At 46.6% G+C, this 17,220-nt stretch overlaps 1 protein-coding gene across 6 annotated transcripts in view; it reads left to right on the plus strand.

Annotated features, from left to right (window-relative positions):
* dysf (dysferlin, limb girdle muscular dystrophy 2B (autosomal recessive)) overlaps nt 1-17,220 on the plus strand; it is a 440,247-nt gene that overhangs the window by 322,383 nt on the left and 100,644 nt on the right. For all 6 annotated transcript variants that reach the window (XM_060835988.1, XM_060835909.1, XM_060836235.1 and 3 more), the window contains one exon: nt 13,479-13,660. In XM_060835988.1, coding sequence (XP_060691971.1) covers nt 13,479-13,660 — 182 coding nt within the window. The remainder of the gene's footprint in view (nt 1-13,478; nt 13,661-17,220) is intronic.

Below are 17,220 nucleotides of genomic sequence, written 5' to 3' on the forward strand. Positions count from 1 at the left end.
TCTCTCCTGTGTGACCGGGTGCTCAGGATCAGGGTCAGGGCTGGTCAGTCTTTTACAGAAGCAGAACGCTGGCCCCTTCTTTTTCAATTCAAGCTTGCAGGGAAAACACTGTGTGTGTGTGTGTGTTGTTTGTGTGTGTATGTGTGTGTCCGTGTGTCCATGTGTGTATTTTGTGTGTGTGCGTGTGTGCCTGTGTGTTGTATGTGTGTGGGTGTGTCTGTGTGTGGTATGTATGTGTTTGTGTGTGTGTATGTGTGTACGTGTGTGTGTAGTGTGTGGGTGTATGTATATGTGTGTGTGTCTGTGTGTTGTATGTATGTGTTTGTGTGTGTATGTGTATACATGTGTGTATGTGTGTGTGTACGTGTGTGTACGTGTGTGTGTGTGTGAGTGTCTGTGTGTGTGTACGTTTGTGCATGTGTTTGCGTGTGTTCGTGTGTTGTGTGTGTACGTGTGTGTACGTGTGTGTTGTGTGTGTGTGTGTTGTGTGTATGTGTACTGTGTGTACGTATGTGTGTTGTGTGTGTACGTGTGTGTACGTGTGTGTTGTGTGTGTGTGTGTTGTGTGTATGTGTACTGTGTGTACATATGTGTGTTGTGTGTGTACGTGTGTTTGTGTGTCTGTGTGTGTGTGGGTGTGTCTATGTGTATGTGGGTGTGTGTGTGTCTGTGTGTGTGTGAGTGTGTGTGTGTGTGTGTGGGTGTGTCTTTGTGTGGGTGTTTGTGTGTGTCATTTTGGTGATGGTGACCACAATTCTGTGACTTTCACCTTGGTTATGGAGAGAGGGTAGATTTTACAATTGGGGGAAGGGTAAATACGATGCTGTAAGACAGGATTTGAGGAGCATAAGTTGGGAGCATAGGCTGTCAGGGAAGGATGTGGTGGAAATGTGGAACTTTTTCAAGGAGCAGATACGACGTGTCCTTGATATGTATGTACCTACCAGGCAGGAAAGAAATGGTTGTGTGAGGGAGCCTTGGTTGACGAGGGAGGTTGAATGTCTAGTAAAGAGGAAGAAGGAGGCTTACATAAGGTTGAGGAAACAGGGTTCAGACTGAGCGTTGGAGGGATACAGGATAGCCAGAAGGGACCTGAAGAAAGGGATTAGGAGAGCTAAGAGAGGGCATGAAAAATCCTTGGCGGATAGGATCAAGGATAACCCCAAGGCATTTTATGCGTATGTGAGAAACATGAGAATGACGAGAACGAGGGTAGGTCCGATCAAGGACAGTAGTGGGAGACTGTGTATTGAGTCGGAAGAGATAGGAGAGGTCTTGAACGAGTACTTTTCTTCAGTATTTACAAACGAGAGGGACCGTTGTGCCCCTGTTCAAAAAAGTGAATAGGGATAACCCCGGGAATTACGGGCCAGTTAGTCTTACTTCTGTGGTAGGCAAAGTAATGGAAAGGGTACTGAGGGATAGGATTTATGAGTATCTGGAAAGACACTGCTTGATTAGGGACAGCCAGCATGGATTTGTGAAGGGTAGGTCTTGCCTTACAAGTCTTATTGAATTCTTTGAGGAGGTGACCAAGCATGTGGATGAGGGTAGAGCAGTGGATGTAGTGTACGTGGATTTTAGTAAGGCATTTGATAAGGTTCCCCATGGTAGGCTTATGCGGAAAGTCAGGAGGCATGGGATAGAGGGAAATTTGGCCAATTGGATAGAAAACTGGCTAACCGGTCGAAGTCAGAGAGTGGTGGTAGATGGTAAATATTCAGCCTGGAGCCCAGTTACAAGTGGAGTTCCGCTGGGATCAGTTCTGGGTCCTCTGCTGTTTGTAATTTTTATTAATGACTTGGATAAGGGAGTCGAAGGGTGGGTCAGTAAATTTGCAGATGATACGAAGATTGGTGGAGTTGTGGACAGTGAGGAGGGCTGTTGTTGGCTGCAAAGGGACTTAGATATGATGCAGAGTTGGGCTGAGGAGTGGCAGATGGAGTTCAACCCTGCCAAGTGTGAGGTTGTCCATTTTGGAAGAACAAATAAGAATGCGGAATACAGGGTTAACGGTAGGGTTCTTAGTCAGGTGGAGGAGCAGAGGGATCTTGGGGTCTATGTACATAGATCTTTGAAAGTTGCCCTCAAGTGGATAGAGCTTGTAAGAAGGCCTATGGTGTATTAGCATTCATTAGCAGAGAGACTGAATTCAAGAGTCATGAGGTGATGTTGCAGCTGTACAGGACCGTGGTAAGGCCACGTTTGGAGTACTGTGTGCAGTTCTGGTCGCCTCACTTTAGGAAAGATGTGGAAGCTTTGGAGAGGGTGCCGAGAAGATTTACCAGGATGTTGCCTGGAATGGAGGATAGCTGCAAATGTGTTGCTGGTTAAAGCACAGCAGGTTAGGCAGCATCCAAGGAATAGGAAATTCGACGTTTCGGGCATAAGCCCTTCATCAGGAGATCGTACGAGGATAGGTTGAGAGTTCTCGGCCTTTTCTCATTGGAACGGCGAAGGATGAGGGGTGACTTGATAGAGGTTTATAAGATGATCAGAGGAATAGATAGAGTAGACAGTCAGAAACTTTTTCCCCGGGTACAACAGAGTGTTACAAGGGGACATAAATTTAAGGTGAAGGGTGGAAGGTATAGGGGAGATGTCAGGAGTGGGTTCTTTACCCAGAGAGTGGTGGGGGCATGGAATGCGCTGCCCGTGGGAGTGGTAGAGTCAGAATCATTGGCGACCTTTAAGCGGCAATTGGATAGGTACATGGATGGGTGCTCAATCTAGGATAGATGTTCGGCACAACATCGTGGGCCGAAGGGCCTGTTCTGTGCTGTATTGTTCTATGTTCTATGTTCTATGTGTCTGTGTGTGTGTGTAGCTGTATGTGTGTGTGCGTGTGGGTGTGTGTATGTGTGTGGGTGTGTGTGTGCGCGTGTGCGTGAGTCTGTGTGTGTGTACGTGTGTGTGTCTGTGAGTATGTGTGTGTGTGTGTGTGTGGGTGTGTCTGTGCGTGTCAGTGTGTGTCTGTGTGTTGTGTGTGAGTGAATCTGTGTGTGTTGTGTGTGTATATGTGTGTGTGTGTCTGTATGTGTCTCTGTGTGGGTGTGTGTGTGTGTCTGTGTGATTTGTGCGTGTACGTGTGTCTGTGTGTGTGTTTTGTGTGTCCGTGCGTGTGTTGTGTGTGTACGTGTGTGTGTGTGTGTGTGTTGTCTGTGAGTGTATCTGTGTGTGCGTACGAGTGTATATGTGGGGGTGTGTGTATGTAAGTGTGTCTGTATGGCTGTGTATGTGTGTGAGTGTGTCTGTGTGCTGTGTGTGTACTTGTGTGTGTGTACGTGTGTGTGTGTTGTGTGTGAGTGTGTCTGTGTGTGTGTACGTGTGTCTGTGTGGGGGTGTGTGTGTGTCTGTGTGGGAGTGTGTGTGTGTGTCTGTGTCTGTGTGTGTGTGTGTGTGAGGGTGAGTGTGTGTGTCTGTGTGTATGTGTATGTGGGTGCGTGTGTGTGGGTGTGTGTGTCTGTGTGTATGTCTGTGGATGTGGGTGTATGGGTGTGTGTGGGTGTGTGTGTGTGTGTGTATGTGTGTGGGTGTGTGTGTGGGGGCGGTGTGCGTGTGTGCGTGTTTGTGTGTGGGTGCGTGTGTGTGTTTGTGTGTGTGTCTGTGTGTGTGTGCACGTGTGGGTGGGTGTGTCTGTCTGTCTGTGTCTGTGTGTGCGTGTGTGTGTGTGTCTGTCTGTGTATCTGTGTGTGTGTGTGTGTCTGTGAGTGTGTGTGTCTGTGAGTGTGTGTGAGAGTGTGTGTAGGCATGGGTGTGTGTGTATGTGTGTGTGTGAGTGTGGGTGCATGTGTGTGGGTGTGTGTCTGTGAGTTTGTGTGTGCCTGTGAGTGTGTTTGTGTGTGTGTGTGTGTGGGTGTGCATCTGTGTATCTGTGTGTGTCTGTGAGTATGTGTGGATTTGTGTGTGTGTCTGTGTGTGTGTGTTTGTGTGTGTGTGTGAGTGTGTGTGGACATGTGTGTGTGTATTTGTGGGAGTGTGTGTGTGTGTGAGTGTGTGTGTGTGGGTGTGTGTGGGTGTGTCTGTGAGTGTGTGTGTGTTTGTGTGTGTGTCTGTGTGTGTTTGTGTGTGTGTGTGAGTGTGTGTGGGCATGTGTGGGTGTGTGTGCATGTATGTGTGTGAGTGTGGGTGTGTGTGTGTGAGTGTGTGTGGGTGTGTGTGTGTGTGTGTGTGAGTGTGTGTGTGTCTGTGTGTGTGTGGGGGTGTGTGTGTGTGTCTGTGTCTGTGAGTGTGTGTGTGTATGTGTGGGGTGTGTGTGTGGGTCTGTGTCTGTGTGTGTGGGTGAATGTGTGTGTGTCTGTGTGTGTGGGGGTGTGTATGTGTGGGTGTGTGTGTGTGTGGGTGAGTGTGTGTGTGTGCGAGCATGTGTGTCTGTGTGTGTGTGTGTCTGTGTAGGTGAGTGTGTGTGTGTGTGGGTGAGTGTGTGTGTGAGTGTGTGTGCACGCGTGTGGGTGTGTGTGTGTCTGTGTGTGAGTGAGTGTGTGTGTGTGTGGGTGTGGGTCTGTGTGTGTGTGTGTGGGTGAGTGTGGGTCTGTGTGTGTGTGTGTGTGGGTGAGTGTGTGTGGGTGGGTGTGTGTGGGTGGGTGTGTGTCTGTGTGTGGGTGAGTGTGTATGTGTGTGTGGGTGTGTGTGAGTGTGTGTGTGTGTGGGTCTGTGTGTGTGGGTGAGTGTGTATGTGTGTGTGTGAATGTGTGGGTGTGGGGGGGTGAGTGTGTGTGTGTCTGTATGTGAGTGTGTGTGTTTGTGTGTGTGTGTGAGTGTGGGTGTGAGTGTGTGTGTGTGTGTGTGTCTGTGTGTGTGTAGGTGTGTGTGTGTGGGGGGGGTGGGGGAGTGGGTGGGTGTGAGTGTGGGTGTGTGTGTGTGGGTGTGTGTGTGAGGGTGTGGCGCACATGTATACATACATACAGTAGTGCCGGAGTGCAGACACAGAGAGGACCGAAGCACCAAAACAAGGCAAATGTAGAAATGAACAGCTGCACTGGGAAAAGTTACAAAAACGAGAGTCAGTGGGGAAGTAGTGGGGGTGATGGTGGTGGTGGGGTGTGGGGGATAGATTGTGGGGGAGAAGGAAGACGGGGATCCAATTTAGAACTGGAAAATCCCAGTTGTGGCCTTGCTGTGATGTCGGTTATAAAGGTCAGGCTGTACAGGCTGTGGAAAGAATGCCCATTTTTAAACAGCTCTCTTTTCTTCCTGGTGGTTTCGAGAGAGTGACAGTGATTGAGAGCTCGCTGTACGAGCTGTAACATTCAAGATCCTTTCCGTAGCCGCTGCCAGCCAGAGTTCTTATATATAGATATATTTATTCTTGTTTATTGTGAAAAGTAGCCCAAGTGGGGACCATTGGAAATTCTTGCAGCAGCAACCTAATGACCTCAGGAAAAAAGAAGGGTTTTTGTTTCCACTGATGGTTCCTAACTTTGAAATGAAAAGAAACAGTCAATGACTTTCTCACACGGTGAAGTTTTAACACCTTCTGTCTCCAGCTCACCTTGTTTCTCCTTCGGTTTGAAAATGTGTTGCTGGAAAAGCGCAGCAGGTCAGGCAGCATCCAAGGAACAGGAGAATCGACGTTTCGGGCAGGAGTCGGCACACTTTCCTCATTAAAAAAGCCATTCTCCTTCGGTTTGTCAACTTCTGTCCTACCTTTCCTTTCACGCTTTCTCATGGGTCTCCTTCCCCTGTCACCCCGCGGCTGGGAATCTTACTGAGGAGCACAAGGCCATTGGGCCCTTCACAACTGTTGCAGGCCCAAGTAAGTTGCTGATGTCCCAGAGAATCAAGGGGCTGCCCTCTCTCATCAGAGACAGACACGACAGACGGTGAATTTTACCTGAGGGTCACCACACCTCAGAGAAGGCTTTTTCACTGGAGCCGAGGAGGTTGAGAGGTGACTGTATTGGAAGCTTATAAAAGCATGAGGGGCGTACATAGGGTGAATGGTAGGATGAAAGTGAGGACTGCAGATGCTGGAGATCAGAGCTGAAAAGGTATTGCTGGAAAAGCGCAGCAGGTCAGGCAGCATCCAAGGAGCAGGAGAATCGACGTTTCGGGCATGAGCCCTTCTTCAGGAATGAGGAGGCCAAGCGTGGAGCAGAGGATCCAGAGGGAGGTCTGTTACTGGAGGCTTCGGATTTGTTGTAGGTACTGGTTGTCCTGGTTGGGTCTAAATTTTGTTGGTCTGAACGTGGTCCGGAGTTGGTGCAGGATCAGTCGGTTCCGTAGGCAGGTGCTGAGGAAGGAGATGTGGCTGTGGTAACGAGTCTGTTTGAGAACGTGGCTGAAAAGCTTCAGGGCAGATGAGATGCCCTGGGGGGTGCAGTGAGAGAGAGACTCACTGAAATCCTTGTAGAGGGAGGAAGAGAGCTTCTTCAAGGAAGGCATCCTTGTCAGAGGATTCGCAGTAGTGTTAAAATCTTCGAGGAGAAAGTGAGGACTGCAGATACTGGAGATCAGAGCTGAAAATGGAAAAGCGCAGCAGGTCAGGCAGCATCCAAGGAGCAGGAGAATCGACGTTTCGGGCAGGACCCCTTCTTCAGGAATGAGCCCTTCTATCCTGAAGAAGGGCTCATGCCCGAAACATCGATTCTCCTGCTCCTGCGGCACATTTTCAGCCCTGAATGGTAGGATGGGCAATTTCAAAACAAGGGTGCATATTTTTAAGGTGAGAGGAGAGAGATTTAAAAAGAGATGGGGGCAAACCTTTTTCCACAGAGATTGGTTTGTGTGTAGAATGAAGGGAATGGTGGATGTAAGTACAGTTACAAAGTTTAAAAGACACTGATAGGTACGTGAACAGGAAAGGTCTGGAGGGATATGGGTCAGGGAATTCCAGGGATTCACAACCTTCTGGGTGAAGATGTTGCTTCCCAATTCAGTCTGAAATCTGCTCCCCTAATTTTGAGGGTATGCCCTCTTGTCCTAGTTTCACCCACCATTGGAAACATCCTCCCTACTTATATCAGTCTATACCTTTCATAATTGTGTATGTTTCCAAAACATCCCCTCTCATTCTTCTGAATTCCAATGAATATAATCCCAGTCTGTTCAGTCTCTCCTCATGAGCCAACCCCCTCAACTCCGGAATCAACCTAGTGAACCTCCTCTGCACCCCCTCTAGTGCCAGGACATCTTTTCTCAAGTAAGGAGACCAATACTGCACAGGGTACTCCAGGTGTGGCATCACCAGCATCCTGTACAGCTGCAACATGACCTCCCTGTTTTTAAACTCAATCCTTTTAGCAATGAAGGACAAAATTCCATTTGCCTCCTTAATCACCTGCTGCACCTGCAGACACCCAGCTCCCTCTGCACAGCAGCATGCTGCAACTTCTTACCATTCAAATAATAATCCTTTGTACTGTTATTCCAACCAAAATAGATGACTTCACACTTATTTACATTGTAGTCCACCTGCCAGACCTTTGCCCACTCAGATAAACTATTTATATTCCTCTGCAAAGTTTCACAGTGTTCTGCCACTCATCTTAGTGCCATCTGCAAACCTTAACACACTACACATGGTCCCCAACTCCAAATCGTCTATGTCAGTTGTCAATAATTCTGGTCCCAACACTGATCCCTGAGGCACACCACTAGTTACTGATTGCCAACCAGAATAGCATTCATTTATCCCCACTCTTCGCTTCCTATTGGTTAACCAATCCTCTATCCGTGCTAATTTATTACCCATAGTACCTTGCATCTTTATCTTATGTGACAGCCTTTTATACAGCAGCTTGTCAAATGCCTTTTGGAAATCTAGATACTCCACATCTACTGGGTCCCCGTTGTCCATCTTGTTTGTCATGTTTTCATAGAATTCCAAAAGATTAGTGAAGCATGACCTGTCCCTTTAATCAACCAATGCTGTGTCTGCCCGACAAGGCAATTTTTATCGAGATACCTTGCTATTTCTTCCTTGACAATAGAAATAAACCAACTACGACTAACCCAGGAAGTTAAGGAGAGTATTAAATTGAAAGATAAAGCAGATAGATTCAATTCCCTACAGTGTGGAAACAGGCCCTTCGGCCCCTCTGAACAGTAACCCACCCACTTCCCTCTGACATGCTATAGTCAACCTATCATGGCCAATACACCTGACCTGCACATCTTTGGACTGTGGGAGGAAACTGGAGCGAACCCACAGAGACACTGGGAGAACGAGCAAACTCCACATAGACAGTCACCCAAGGGTGGAATCAAACCTGGGACCGTGGTGCTGTGAGGCAGCAGTGCTAACCACTGAGCCACCGTGCCTCCCCAAGATAATGGGGCCAAAGCCAGTGATAGCCCCAAAGACTGGGATAAATTCAGAATTTAGCAAAGGAAGACAATAGAGATAATAAAGAGAGAAAAAAATGAACTACAAGAGCAATATAAAAACTGACAGTAAGAGCCTCTTTTACTACATATAAAGGAAGGGAGAGGTCAAAATGGACGTGGGCTATTTGGAAAATAAATCTGAGGAGACAGTTTTTGGGGAACAAGAAAATAGACAATAGACAATAGGTGCAGGAGTAGGCCATTCTGCCTTCGAGCCAGCACCACCATTCATTATGATCATGGCTGATCATCCTCAATCAGTATCCTGTTCCTGCCTTATCCCCACAACCCTTGATTCCACTATCCTTAAGAACCCTATTCAACTCTTTCTTGAAAGTATCCAGAGACTTGGCCTCCACAGCCTTCTGGGGCAGAGCATTCCATACACCCACCACTCTCTGGGTGGAGAAGTTTCTCCTCAACTCTGTTCTAAGTGGCCTATCCCTTATTCTTAAACTGTGTCCTCTGGTTCGGCACTCACCCATCAGCAGAAACATGTTTCCTGCCTCCAGAGTGTCCAATCCTTTAATAACCTTACATGTCTCAATCAGATCCCCTCTCAGTCTTCTAAACTCAAGCGTATACAAGCCCAGTCACTCCAATCTTTCAGCATAAGATAGTCCCACCATTCCGGGAGTTGACCTCGTGAACCTACGCTGCATTCCCTCAATAGCCAGAATGTCTTTCCTCAAATTTGGGACCAGAAATGCACACAGTACTCCAGGTGTGGTCTCACCAGGGCCCTGTACAGCTGCAGAAGGACCTCTTTGCTTCTATACTCAATCCCTCTTGTTATGAAGGCCAGCATGCTATTAGCCTTCTTCACTACCTGCTGTACCTGCATGCTTGAAATGGCAGAGGAATTAAGCAGATAATTTCCATCAGTTTTTACGGTAGAAGATGGTTTCAGCGTTCCATTAATATTAAACAGTACGGAGGAGGAATTAGGTTCCATCACCATCACTAGACAAACAAATCCCCTGGCCCTGATGGCTTGCACCTGAGGATCCGAAATAGGGAGCTACTAAGATAGTGGATGCATCAGTTATAATTTTCTAATAATGTTTGGATTTTGGAGAAGTGACAGAGGATAGAAAACTGCTAATGTAACACTAATATTCACAACGAGAGGGAGGCAAAAAGCAGGTATCTGGAGGCTGATCAGCTGAGCATCTATTGTCAGTAAAGTATTGGAAACAATTATTGAGGAATTAACCCCAGAACATTTGGAAAATTGTAATCTAATCAAGCAGAGTTAGCTTAGCTGAATGAAAGGGAGATCATGTGAGTAATTTGCTGGAGTTTTTCGAGGAAGTCCCGACCGCAGTGGATAGAGGGGAGCCAGTCGATGTGTTGTCTTTAGACTTCCAGAAGCTGTTTGACAAGCTACCTCACAAAAGGTTAATCTATAAGAGTCCATGGTGTTGAAGGTAGTATATTGGCATTGAAGAGAGAACAAAAGAGTAGAATATTATTTAAATGGAGAGAAACTGCAGAGAGCTGCAATACAATGAGGATGGGACTTGTGCATGAATCAATGAAAGTTAGCACACAGGGAATCAGGAAGACTAACGGAAATCTTCACCCTGAGTTCAAGATGGTTGGAGTATAACAGTCTTACTCTAACTGTACAAGGTGCTGGTGCGACCACATCTGCAGTACTGTGAGCAGTGTTCCTTCCGTATTTAAGGGAATGATATTTCATTGGAGACAATTCAGAGAAGGTTCATTAGGATGATCCCTGGTATGGAGAGACTGTATTAAGACCAAAGATTAAACAGGTTGGAATTCTACTCACTGGAGTTTAGAGGAATGAGAGGTGATTGCATTGAAACATATTGGACTCTGAAGGGTCAATGCTGAGAGAATGTTTCCTCACGTGGAACAGTCTAGGACCAGAGGGCACAGTCTCAGGATAAAGAGGCACCAATTTAAGACTGAGATGAGGAGGAACCTCTTCTCTCAGAGGGTCGTGAGTCTTTGGAACTCCTTGCCACAGAGAAAGCTGTAGGGGGAGAGTCCACGTGTATGTTTAAGGCTGAGAGAGATTCTTGATCAGTCGGGGAATCAAGGGTTGGAGGGAAAGGGCAGGAAAATGGGTGTGAGGAATATTGGATCAGCCATGGCCCTACAGAGTGGCCAAGCAAGCTTGAGAGGCCGAATGGCCTTCTTATGGTCTTATTCTCTGTCCAAGCTAATAAATTACCCATATCCCATGTGATCTTATCTTGTGTCTGAACTATTTGTACCACACCTTAATAATTTATTATTGCCATATGTACTGACATACAGTGCAAAGTGTAGTTTGTGTGCTGGAATGCCTTCTGGAATTCTAGATGTACTGGATTCTCATTGTCTATACTATTTACATCTTCAAAGAACTCCAGCAAATTAGTCAAACATGATTTACCCTTCATAGAATCTTGCTGACTCTGATGGGTTGCTTTTTGACTTTTTAAATGTCCTGTTATTACTTTCTTAATAATGGAATCCCAATGAGAGACGTTGTCACCATAGTCATTTTAACAACACCTTCCAAACCCCAAGGAATAAAAGAATGACGAGAGTATGATGAGGGCCGATTAAACATAGTAGTGGGAAGTCGCGTGTGGAGTCAGAGGAGATGAGTGAAGTGCTCAATGAATACTTTTCATCAGTATTCATACTAGAAAAAGTCAATGTGGTTGAGGAGAGTACAGAGATACAGGCTACTAGACTAGGTGGGATTGAAGTTCATAAGGAGGAGGTGTTAGCAATTCTGAAAGTGTAAAAGTAAATAAGTCCCCTGGGCCAGATGGGATTTATCTGCGGATTCTCTGAGAAGCTGGGGAGGGGATTGCAGAACCTTTTCCTTTGGTCTTTATGTCGTCATTGTCTGCAGGAGTAGTGCCAGACAACTGGAGGATAGCAAATGTTGTCCCCTTATTCAAGAAGGGGGCGGCATGGCGGCTCAGTGGTTAGCACTGCTGCCTCACAGCACCAGGGTCCCAGGTTCGATTCCAGCCCTGGGCAACTGTCTGTGTGGAGTTTGCACATTCTCCCTGTGTCTGCGTGAGTTTCCTCCCACAGTCACAAAGATGCGCAGGTCATGGTGAATTGGCCATGCTAAATTGCCCATAGTGTGAGATGCATTAGTCAGAGGGAAATGGGTCTGGGTGGGTTACTCTTCGGAGAGTCGGTGTGGACTGGTTGGGCCAAAGGGCCTGTTTCCACACTGTAGGGGATTTAATCTAAAGGGGAGTAGAGACAACCCTGGAAATTGTAGACCAGTGAGCCCTACTTTGGTTGTGGGTAAAGTATTGGAAAGGGTTATAAGAGATAGGGTTTATAATTATCTAGAAAGGAATAAGTTGATTAGGGATAGTCAACACGGTTTTGTGAAGGATAGGTTGTGCCTCACAAACCTTATTGAGTTCTTTGAGAAGGTGACCAAACATGTGAATGAGGGTAAAGCAGTTGATGCAGTGTATATGGATTTTAGTAAGATTTTTGATAAGGTTCCCCATGGTAGGCTATCGTAGAAAATATGGAGACATTGGATTGCGTGATATTTAGTGGTTTAGATCAGAAATCGGCGAGCTGAAAGAAGCAGAGGGTAGTGGTTGATGGGAAATAGTCATCCTGGAGTTCAGTTACTAGTGGGATGCCACATGGATTTGTTTGGGGTCCACTGCTGTTTGTCATTTTTATAAATGGCCTAGATGTAGGTGTAGAAGGATGGGTTAGTAAATTTGCAAATTACACTAAGGTCAGTCGAGTTGTGGATAGTGCCGAAGGATGTTGTAGGTTACAGAGGGACATAGATAAGCTGCAGAGCTGGGCTGAGAGGTGGCAAATGGAGTTTATAGTGGAAAAGTGGGAGGTGATTCACTTTGGAAGGAATAACAGGAATGCAGAGTACTGGGCTAATGGGAAGATTCTTGGTAGTGTAGATGAGCAGAGAGATCAAAGCAAATTACTGCGGATGCTGAAATCTGAAACCAAAAGAGAAAATGCTGGAAAATCTCAGCAGGTCTGGCAGCATCTGTAAGGGGAGAAAAGAGCTGACGTTTCGAGTCGAACTGACCCTTTGTCAAAACTAGCACTTTCTCTTTTGAGCAGGGAGATCTCTGTGTCCATGTACGTACATCCTTGAAAGTTGCCACCCAGGCTGACAGGGTTGTTAAGAAGGCATACAGTGTGTTAGCTTTCATTGGTAGAGGGATTGAGTTTCGGAATCATGAGGTCATGCCACAGCTTTGCATAACTCTGGTGCGTCTGCACTTGGAGTATTGTGTACAGTTCTGGTCACTGCATTATGAGAAGGATGTGGAAGCTTTGGAAAGGGTGCAGAGGAGATTTACTAGGATGTTGCCTGATATGGAGGGGAGGTCTTACAAGGAAAGGCTGAGGAACTTGAGGCTGTTTTCATTAGAGAGAAAAACATTAAGATGTGACTTAATTGAGACATATAAGGTAATCATAGGGTTAGATAGGGTGGACAGTGAGAGCCTTTTTCCTTGGATGGTGATGGCTAGCACAAGGGACCCGGCTGTAAATTGAGAGGTGATAGATGTAGGACAGATGTCAGGGGTAGTTTCTTTATACAGAGAATAGTGAGGGGCTGGAATGATCTGCCTGCACCAATAGTAGACTCACCAACTTTAAGGGCATTTAAATAGTCATTGAATAGGCATATGGATGAAAATGGAATAGTGTAGGTTAGATGGGCTTCAGATTGGTTCCATAGCTCAGCACAATATCAAGGCCTGTATTGCGCTGTAATGGTCTATGTTCTATGTTCTAAACCCATGATCTACTTCCATCTAGAAGGACAAGGGCAGTAGATACTTGGGAACACCACCACCTGCAAGTTCCCCTCTAAGCCACTCACTTGGAAATATTTTGCCGTTCCTTCACTATTGCTGGGTCAGAATCCTGGTATTCCCTCCCTAAGGGCGTTGTGGGTCAACCCACCCCCAATGGACTCCAGCAGTTCAAGAAGGCAGCTCACCCCCACCTTCTCAAGGGGCAACTAGGGATGTACAATAAAGGTTGGACCAGCCAATGACACCCATTTCCCAGGCATGAATTAAAGTAAACCAACTCTGTCTGTTTGGGTTGAGGGTTCCATGTGTAAACTCACTTGGCTCTTTATCTTCTCGTTACAGACCCATACGCCATTGTCTCATTCCTGCACCAAAGCCAAGCGACCGTGACAATGAAAGGCACCTTGAACCCGACCTGGGACCAGACGCTCATCTTCCATGAAGTGGAGATTTTCAGCGATTCCAACATCACCACCAATAACCCTCCGAACATTGTGGTTGAGTTGTATGACCACGACACCTATGTAAGCCTGGTGATCAGTGTTATTTATATCGCTTTGTATCACACAGAAAATTGCAGAGTTAATTTGGCCTGTTATGTAGCCATAGGGAAGGCCATTCAGCCCCTTTAGACTGTTTCACCAGGACAGGAGAAGGGCTTCTTACACAGGTCCTCTGTCTAGGCCCCTCGTGATCTTGAAAACGTCTTTCAAATCAAATCTCCTCCTCACTTTATCCTGTTCGATGAAAACACTTCCAACCTCTCCAACCTAGCTTCACAAACAAAGCACTGAAACCTGTGACACCTCAAGGGCTGAGTGCACTGGAAATGAAACTCCACCATTTCTGACGCTGAAGTAAAATGATAGATGCTGGAAATCTGAAACACAGAGAGAGAAAAAAAATAATTGGCAGCATCTGTGCAGAGAGAAACACAGTGACCCTTCTTCAGAACAGAATTCAATGTTGCGTTTGTTTAAAGATGACTATCTCATCATGACTGATCGTTGGAAAAGCCCATCTGGTTGAGTAACATCCTTTTCGAGCTGAAAATGTGTTGCTGGAAAAGCGCAGCAGGTCAGGAAGCATCCAAGGAACAGGAAATTCGACGTTTCAGGCATAAGCCCTTCATCAGGAAATGCCCGAAACATCGAATCTCCTGTTCCTTGGATGCTGCCTGACCTGCTGCGCTTTTCCAGCAACACATTTTCAGCTCTGATCTCCAGCATCTGCAGCCCTCACTTCCTCCTCTAACATCCTTTTGGAGTAAGTAACCTGCCACCTTTCCCTGGTCTGGCCTGTGACGACTAACCTGCACCAATTTTAATTTATTCATGGGATCAGGGCACTGTTGTATTTATTTCCCATTGCCAGGGGGCATTTCAGAGTCACCCACATTGGTTGTGGGGCTGGAGTCAAATGTAGGCCAGACCAGGCCTAAAGGGCTTCAGTGAGCCAGAAGGGATTTTCCTGATAATCAGTCATCGTTAGATTTTCAATCCCCAGATTTTAATCCAATTCACATTTCACCATCTGCCGTAGCAGGATTTGAACCCAGATCCCCAGAACATTGCCTGGCTTGCTACAGTAATAGCCCAGCAATAATGCCACTAGGCCATCACCTCCCCATTGTGGTTGAGCCCCAGCTCCCCTCTGAAATGGCCAAACTACATGGTTAAGAGATTTGTGTCAAGATTGGGAGAGCTGTCTCTCAGAACAGCCTGACGTAGTCCTAATCACAGAACTACACCTTGACAATGACCCAGACCACTATTACCATCCCCTGGTCATGTACTGTCTCCCCAGAGCTGCTGGCACTGTGGTATTCACTCAAGAAGCTCAACACCATCCGGGACAAAGCAGCCCACTTGATTGGCACCACATCCACAAACACCCCCTCCCTCCACCACTGACGCTCAGTAACAACAGTGTGTACTGTCTACAAGATGTGCAGTAGGAATTCACCAAAGATCCTCAGACAGCACCTCCCAAACCCAGGACCACTTCCATCCAGTAGGACAAAGGCAGCTGATACATGGGAGCACCATCCCCTGTAAATTCCCCTCCCAGCTACTCACCATCTTGACTTGGAAATATATCATAGAGTCGTAAGCATAGAATAATACAGCACCGAAACAGACCCTTCAGTCTATCTCATCCACACTGCCCAAGTTTTCCAAACTAAATACTTCCACTTGCTTGCATTTAGCCCATATCCCTCTAAACCTTTCCTATTGTAAAGTCATATCATCCATTCCTTCACTGTTTCTGGATCAAACTGTTGGAATTCCCATCCTAACAGCATTGGATCAGCTGTTATAAATATTTTGGAAGCATCTCAGCCAGTGAACGTACGTTCTGGAATCTCAACCTTTGTATTTTTTAAATATTCCGGTGAATTGGCAGCAACGTGTAACCACTCGGAGGAATTTCTTGAAGCAAAGATCTCCATGTTATTTTTCTACATTTTCCAAATTCCCCGCCACAGCGTGTTTACTAAGTGACGGTTGGCCACGGTCTCAGTGTTCCGTCTGACGGCACCACAGTGTCGGTGAAACACCGGTTACAGCCAGGCACCGAGACAGCTTCAAACCGGGCGGGAGCACAGTGCATGTGTCAACGGTGAAGTAATAGATTGCCTCCTTGCTCCGAGAGGAATTTCCCGCTTGCCCAGCCAGAGGCTGACAATGGAATTAGGGGAATGCAGCAGTGAAAAAGTGTGTTCACCATCTTCCTTCACCCTGGTATCGAGCCACTGTTAGATCACAGCGGGAGAACTCTGGGGTTCCACGTGTTCACCAGGAGTTGCATCTGTACCAGATGGGCCAGGATTTATTGCCTGTCCCTAGTTGCCCCTTGAGAAGGTGGGGGTGGGCTGCCTTCTTGAACCGCTGCAGTCCATGTGCTGTGGGTTGACCCACAATGCCCTGAGGGAGGGAATTCCAGGATCTTGACCCCGTGACAGTGAAAGAGCGATGATAAACTTTCAAGTCAGGATGGTGAGTAGCTGGGAGGGGAACTTGTCCACAGTCCTTTTTCCATGTACCTGTTATCCTTAAACCTCTGGCACAATAACAGGCAATCATCAAAATAATGAGTTCACGAACAGACAGTTTGCTTCATGGAATAATATTCAAGGTGGTGACAGTGGCCCAGTTGAAAATGTGGGGGTTGAGTAACTGAGTAGTACAGGGAGGGATAAAGAAGAGGTGCTAACAAGGCTGGCAGCACTCCCAGGTAGAGAAGTTGCCAGGCCCAGATGGGATGCAGTCAGGTCACTGAGTAAGGGAGCAAGTTGCAGAGTTGTTGACAGAAATTTTCCAGGCCTCTCTGAACACAGGATTAGTCCTGGGGGAGATGGGGGATATGGGAATGTGGCACTGTTGTTTAAGAAAGGGACAAATGGTAACCTAGGAAAGTACAGACCTTTACATCAATCATGGGAAAACCGATGGAAGGAGGCCATAATACTGGATATACAGTGAGAGAAAAACTAGCACTAGACAGCCAACATGGCTTTGTCAAGGACGAGGTGACACAGGCTGAGGGTGGTGCTGTGCATGTTGTACATTCAGAAAACAGTTGATGTGATGCCACAGGAAAGGAGGGTTTATTAAAATGGTGATTAGAACCAGGAATAAGGAATTTTAGAAACAAGGAAATATTAGAGAGACTGTGCATATTCTCCTTGGAGCAGTGAAAATTCAGAGGCGACTTTATTGAGGCGGTCACGATTATGAACAATTTTGACAGACTAAAGAAAGATATTCTGTTTCTATAGTTGGTAAGTCAGTAACTAGGGCCCACGGTTTCAAGACTGTCTGCAAGCGAGCTAGGAGTGAGATGAGGAGAAGCTTCATCCCTCAGGGAGTTGTTGGGATTTGGAGTAGGGGAGGCGGATTCCATCGGAGGGTTCAAAAGGAAGCTGGGTATATATTACAATGGGATGAAGTTAGAGGGCTACGGAAATAGGGCTGAAGCGTGGGACCAGCTGGGTAGCTCTTTCAGGAGCTGGTAAAATAGATCAGGGTTCTTTCTGGATGGTATGAACTAAATATGGGCAGCACGGTGGCTCAGTGGTTAG

Source organism: Hemiscyllium ocellatum, chromosome 1 (assembly GCF_020745735.1).
Source record: "Hemiscyllium ocellatum isolate sHemOce1 chromosome 1, sHemOce1.pat.X.cur, whole genome shotgun sequence".
Lineage (NCBI taxonomy): Eukaryota > Metazoa > Chordata > Chondrichthyes > Orectolobiformes > Hemiscylliidae > Hemiscyllium > Hemiscyllium ocellatum.